This window comes from Megalops cyprinoides, chromosome 2, assembly GCF_013368585.1.
Source record: "Megalops cyprinoides isolate fMegCyp1 chromosome 2, fMegCyp1.pri, whole genome shotgun sequence".
In the NCBI taxonomy this organism is placed as follows: Eukaryota; Metazoa; Chordata; class Actinopteri; order Elopiformes; family Megalopidae; genus Megalops; species Megalops cyprinoides.
In genome coordinates this window covers 9,381,522-9,388,318 of record NC_050584.1, presented here as the reverse complement: position 1 = coordinate 9,388,318, position 6,797 = coordinate 9,381,522, and the positions used below count along the sequence as shown (strand labels likewise).

The following is a 6,797-nucleotide window of genomic DNA, read 5'->3' as shown; positions in this document are numbered from 1 at the left end:
TGAAAAATACAGAGACTAGTGGGCTTAAATGCTTCAATTCATACTCAAGGGGATATCAGTGAATGAATTTGTAGCCACTAGCAGTACTTACTCGAGACTGAAACAAATACTTGAAGACACAAAAATCGGGGTAATACGCACCTCTATGAGCTGTCATTTTTGTATGCCATCCAACTGGACATTTCTTAAAAAGTTAGTGAGCGCTACACAGCTGAGCCAGAGACCTGCACACAAAGTGGCATACACGTACCCACACACGCACACACACACTCACACATACACACCACACATACTCGTGTATACACAGACAAATGCACACTGGATAGATAGTCTTTTTTCACCTCATGTCAGATAGTATGTCGTCACCACATGAAGATAATCTTATGATATTAGTCCATTTAGAGTAAAATGGTGTAAAAATATGGAGCAGATACTGATATTTATTTCTGTAAGTATGAGGGCTTATTCAATATTAAGCTTATTAGAGGCTCTCTGGAGTTGAAAGCTGGTGAAGCACTCAGTGGAGTAGCACTGGGATTCCCAAATATACTGAGCAATGAGCAGTGCCTACCACTGTGCCAGCATGACTGATCCAACATCTCTTAATTCTAACTCAGATAATGTTGAGGTCATTGTTTCTGATGCTCACTGAAAACATGGCACCATCATATGGAAATGTACTGTGCTCTTATTTTAATCCTTTAAATATAAAAACGAAGATGTGTGGATCGAAAAGATTTCAAAACTGCATAGCAATACCCTTTTATACCTGCAGTGAAGCTATTTAAAGATTGCTGAGTTACACCTTTCAGTGATGAAAGAAAATGTTTGAACCTTTTATCCCCATTGTAATATGAAAATATAGTATGTAAATTATATAAAAAGGGTCATGTGGATATTTTATGAAAGTATGATATAGAATAAGCAGAATATCCATGGTGTGATGAAGACATTTTCTGTTTGATAAAAATGCATGTATAATATGGATGTTTCTGGACTTTGTTCTTGAAAATAATTCCATTGTAGTAGCCCACACAAATATAAATAGTTTGTTTTTCCATCTGAAAGAGAGGTCTTCCAATCAAAGCTGTTGTGCTACCCAGTGCAAGAGAAGAATCACCTGCAGGAATCCCACAGTAATCTGACACAGCCTTTAACACGCAGTGTTTACATCATCCAGCCACAGAACTCGCTGCCAAATATAAACGCTTGTGTGGATTCAATTCAATTAAATTGCTCATAAAAATGCTTCTAATAATTACGGCTAAAGATTAATAACAAATCGTCACTGTAAGGTCATGTTAGTGGAAGATGTTAATGTATATTTAAGAGTGCATTTTGGGAAAATATTTTAGTATGGACACTTCCAAAAGATTGTGTACACTCGGTTTTTTGAGAATGCCCTTGAATCCTATCTTGACATCTCAGTTGGTAAGTCAAATGAACAGTTTCATCAGAATCCTGATTTTCGCAACAGTCTCTTTCCACTGCACAACATCTGTGTTAAGAGGTATAAATGCTCTCGCCACAGATGTACCAATTTACTGACCCAGGCCAAGATGATACGGTTTGTGGCTCTTTTGTCCTGCATTGGTAAGCAGCACTAAAATCATATTTCAGATGGTTCATGTATGCAGTTACATTACTTAAACAATGGCTTACCTTATTTTAAGAATGCACATAATTACCTTTCCTGCACATAAAAATAAGCTCTTACATGGACTCATTTCCTATCTTGTAGGAGTCTGTGAAAACAACTATTTCTTGCTGTCGTTTTTACCTTAATTTGTCCAACTTTCTCTCCTACTTAATTATTATTGTGTTGGCTGTTGTATGTTGCATTTGAATTATAATGTACTAATTCCATTGATTTTGGGGAACTTGCGGTGTAGGGGTGATCTATGGTCGGGCACCCCTCAATCATGCAGTGCATAATGAGAGACGGACAGAGCGGGTCGTCGGTGGCTGGGATGCTCCACCAAACACCTGGAGATGGCAGGTGAAAATTTTCTGTCATGGAAAAAAGTTCCACAGACATTATATAGCAGTGAAAAAGGGCGGTATTTGATGTCTGAGTAGCATGTCATTAATAATAACCATTTGTATTGTATTGTTGTATTTCTTTCCATGAAGACAAATTTGAGTGCTTAGCTGTTATGTAAGATTTAATCGCAGTTGCATGAATATTAATAATTGATCATTATTAAGTATTAGTGGTACAAGCCCTTACACCCAAAGGAAACACAAACAAACCAAATAAGGCAGTTACATGACTTGCCCTTTGTAAGTCCTGAGATGCTCTGTTTTTGGGCTTCATGCACAATCATGTCCGTCCTGTGGATGTACCCACAGGTCTCACTGCAATATGACTCGTATAATTCTAATGACTACTACCACATCTGTGGCGGGACTATCATTGCTGCGTACTACATCATGACTGCTGCACACTGCATACTCAGGTGAGCGCTTTAAGGCTTGAAGCTGGTGTCCCAACATTTCCTTAAATATCATGGTAAGATATTTTGGGTGATACCACAGAAATATTCTGTGTTGTTTCCCATTGCACATTAATGCAACATACACCACTTAAACATTTTCACAACACCCAGGTCTAGAAAAAAATAAATAAATAAACAGCACTTTTTTCCCAGTACATTCCTTCACTAAAATTAAATGATGAGGGTACAAACAGGGATCTGGATCAAATTGAATATCAATTAAGCTGTTGTTATGAGGGATTAATGTTGAGCTCAAAGGGCACCCTTGCCCCTTAGTAGATATGTTGATTGACATGGATTTCATTGACAGATTCCTGTTAATAAAGATGGTGTTGAATTAAAATTCACTGTTGCTATGGTTAAATTCAGAATACATAAAAAATTTCCAGCACTTACTATAAATAATCCCAACATACAGAGAGTAGACCGAGTAGACATTCAGGGGGGCATCAGCAATGTTTATAAGATGCATTAAATATTGTCTGATGCCTTTTGTCTTCTCATAAAATCAGTCTGGACATGATTGAGTAAATATCCACCTAAAGGCTGGAAACTACTGGCCTCTCTACTTTTTTAACAAGAGAAAGATCAGCACTACTTTCTGGTATCTGTGAAATGACCTAAATCTGGGGGTCTACGGGGTCTTCCACTTTAACACTGTAAAAAATTACAAAGTCTGTAAATGCAATGTACTTTATCCATAACTTTTCGTATCAGTTATGTTTTTATTCTTACACAACATTTTTGTTTATTTGAGTGACAAAATCAGAGCATTGTTTAAGAAACAATAAAATAGATGCTCAAGTGTACTGCTCAAAGTCTGGGTCAACACAGATTTTGGTTAGAGTGTATGGAGGCCATGGGCTGTTAGTAATGTCTTTCTAAAAGTTCTGGTCTTTCTTCTCTGTCCGGCACTAGCCCTGAGGCCAGATATTACCGCGTGGTCACAGGAGAGTACAACCTCTACGAGTACGATGGCAGTGAGCAGTTTAAAGCTGTGGAAAAAATCATTATCCATCCTGGCTGGACAGGGGACCTTGGCAATGGGTAAATACAAAAATGGAAATATGGAATTCAGAACTCACCCTAGAATTCTTCTTAATCAGGACCAAACCACTGCAAGGAAGCAGGGGGAATCAAAACAGATGTATCAGATTTTTTTTTAATCTTTTAAAGCATGTAGCATGTGTACAATGATTTTGCCATAAAGGCTCATCTGTACTCAGTCACCCAACACTCATACCCCAGACGTGTACTGGAACATACTGTTGATGTATTACAGAAATGATATCGCCGTGCTGAAGCTGAAGACTCCAGTTTACGACAATGGTTACATCCAAATTGCTGACCTGCCATACCCTGGCCAGGTCCTGCCCCACGATTTCACCTGCTATCTGACTGGATGGGGACTACTTGCGAGTGAGTGTGAAAGCAGAAGTATCTTTTTGCATTATGTGCCATACACCACCGCCCAAATCCAATGGCAAACAATCCCAGGCCTCATCTGAAAACATAAATATATATATATACACTATGGAATTACCTATCAGTAATTATCTGAAACAATTAAAACAATAATGGCAAGTAATTGCAAGTAAAGCTTTACCCACAATTAGTTTGCCAAGAACATCAAAGATGTACGCTGAATGTGTGCAGACACCTATGTTCTGAACATGTAGATCTTGCTGGCCTGGACTGATTCAGTTGTATTCATGATATTTATCAGCAGATTTTTGAATGGTTTCAACAGGTTGAGGGACAACAGCCATATAGCGTAGATGAATCTTGCAGTTCAACTATCCAGGACTGATATCATGTTGAGCTGCTGAAGAGCAAACCCTTTCTCAGTGGCAACAGTGATACTTTTCTTCCCTGTGAACCCATGTAATACATATAATGTTCGTTGATACAAGGTTGTATTCCTCTCGCATAAGCCACTGTGCTCAGAACAGTGTTATGGTTTTCTCCCCCTCTCAGCTGGTGGAAGCACTCCCGCCATCCTTCAGGAGGCCCCCATCCCGGTGGTTGAGCACTCGGTGTGCTCTTCCTCTGCATGGTGGGGTAGTCTGGCAAAGAAGACGATGGTGTGTGCTGGAGGAGACGGGAAGACAGCCGGCTGCCAGGTGAAGCGCTACTGTCTTCAGACCCACTGAGATCTGACCGCTGATCACTTTCATGTGAAGCACAGTATAGTTTCCACGCTTGTGATGGGAGTCGCGGTTCCCCTCATTGCCACCAGTTTCCCAGCCTCAGACATTTTTACTAATGTGCTGCGTGCTGGGTGAACAGTTAACATACAGTCACATCAGAGACATTTTTCATCAACCTCCCTTGAAAGATTCCACCATCTCATCTTTTAAATATAAAATATTACCTACTGGTAATTCAACCAGTGCACCAGCTCAGCCTCCCGTCTATTTGTTTTAGATTCCTACCACTGTCGTGGTGTCATGGCGACAGGGTGTTGTGATGTAGAATTGACCGCTTTTCTCCACAACTGCCACAGGGTGACTCTGGGGGTCCCCTGAGCTGTTTAACTGACGGCGCCTGGCGGGTGCACGGTGTGGTCAGCTACGGCCCTGCTGCCAACTGTAACATGGTCCGCAAACCCACAGTCTTCACCAGGGTGTCCTCCTTCATAGAGTGGCTGTACAGCGTGAGTGTCATCTCTCTTCATCAGCATGATGGCAGTGCCTGTCTTTGATGTTGTTCCTGATGCTGTACCGTGTGTTTGTGACAACTCTGAAACTGATCTCAAGGTTTTTTTTTTAAATGACTCCCAGTAAACCATCAAAAGTATAGCCTGACTTCTCAGTGGCAGACAGCTCAGAGAACTGCATTTACTGCGGTTACCATAAACTTTGTTGTAACCAGTAGAACATCAAAAAAACACTCAAAAGAGCTCTGGCAAACCCTAGAGAGGTAACATTAGATTGTTGTTTGACCACGTCTTAATTGCCCGAATCAGCTTCTTTCAGTGTGCATCATATGGTTAATCAAAGTCCCTGCCCCCTCTGTGCAAAAAGGAGGACAGACAGGTCTATCGATGGCAAAACAAAACTCTGAGTACCAGAGCCTAGTGATTTTTACTGCAATTTCTGTCAATAACCAATCTGACTTTCATTTACAGGCCATGTCAAGCTAACAAGTGACTAGAACAGAACATTCTGCAGGAAATAAAAAGGCAACATTTGATAAAGCACACTGTGGTTGTGTCATTTTCTGCTCTACCCCCCTCACACCCACTGCTCCTCTGTTTTCCATTCAGCATCACTCTCTGCTAACTGAGGACCGTTAAGATCTGCTTAAAAGAATTTTGGTAAACATTATTTTACTGTATTTCTGACATTGGTGACATTCTTTCTGGACAGTGCAAAAGAAATGAAAACCTATTTGATTTTTATGGAAAAGAGGAAATGATGCTGGATATAATCAAAGGGAAATTGTTTACCATTTAAAATTTGTTTGTTGGATGGCTTTTTGTCAACATCTATGATATATTCAATAACAGTATGATCTAAACATTGCACCCATTACACGTATATTAATTTTACTTGGAATAGTTGTTTTGTACACAAAACGTTTTGCTTAATTAACATCCATAGTATGTTTGCTATAGAAATATAGGTTAGCAATCTGTGTGAGTTCTGTCAATAGTTTTGCTCATTTAATAGCAGTTTCCAAAATGTCTATTTACTGATGGTGCAGCTTTGAAAATGAAGTGATTGTATGGGTTGCAAAATTTATGATGATAAGGGTAGGTTTTGAAGGTAGTTACAGATGAAATGTGTAGAAAATGTTTGCCCGTTAAAATTCATTCTACCAACATTTATCCTTCTGCGCTAATGAGTTGTCAATAATCTTATTTGTTTTAGTCAGTGTTTATTCAGAAAGCTATTCAAAGTGGAGCAAAGAGCTCAATGTGGGAAAAAAAATAATGTCCTGCACTTCTCTCCAAAGACAGAAGAGGGAGGCACTTCCCCATGGATGATAGTTGCAGCACAACTCGTATGATTAAGAATGCCAAAAGCCACAAGCATAATATCCTTAATTTGTGGCCATTTTCAGATCTAAGGGCCAGAACTTCTGATGCTCTAATCAATTCTATTGAATGACTCAATTATGATGAGCATAGCCTGTATATGGTGCTCTCTCCAAGCCAACATTAGCTCACCAGCCAAGTTTATGTCTGAAGCAGACAAGAGACAAAGAAAAAGATCTTTGCTGATTTCAAAGGATAGTCTGTGACCCTATGATCCAGTCCTCTATAGTGATAGTATTGCTGTATTTTCACACTAA

The 6,797-nt window shown here is 39.6% G+C and overlaps 1 protein-coding gene across 1 annotated transcript; it reads left to right on the top strand.

Annotated features, from left to right (window-relative positions):
• Positions 1 to 1,559: 1,559 nt before the first annotated feature.
• Positions 1,560 to 5,202, top strand: LOC118795545 (elastase-1-like). Its single transcript, XM_036554116.1, has 7 exons — positions 1,560 to 1,593; positions 1,893 to 1,999; positions 2,353 to 2,459; positions 3,417 to 3,545; positions 3,781 to 3,917; positions 4,476 to 4,621; positions 5,005 to 5,202. The coding sequence occupies exons 1-7, from the start codon at positions 1,560 to 1,562 to the stop codon at positions 5,200 to 5,202; spliced, it is 858 nt and encodes a 285-aa protein (XP_036410009.1).
• The last annotated feature ends 1,595 nt before the right edge of the window (positions 5,203 to 6,797 follow it).

Excerpts from the sequence above, each read along its gene's own strand:
- LOC118795545 (XM_036554116.1), top strand. The coding sequence starts at position 1,560 with ATGATACGGTTTGTGGCTCTTTTGTCCTGCATTG. Across the intron at positions 3,918-4,475 it reads TGGATGGGGACTACTTGCGA|CTGGTGGAAGCACTCCCGCC; the intron begins GTGAGTGTGAAA and ends TCCCCCTCTCAG. Across the intron at positions 4,622-5,004 it reads GGAAGACAGCCGGCTGCCAG|GGTGACTCTGGGGGTCCCCT; the intron begins GTGAAGCGCTAC and ends CAACTGCCACAG.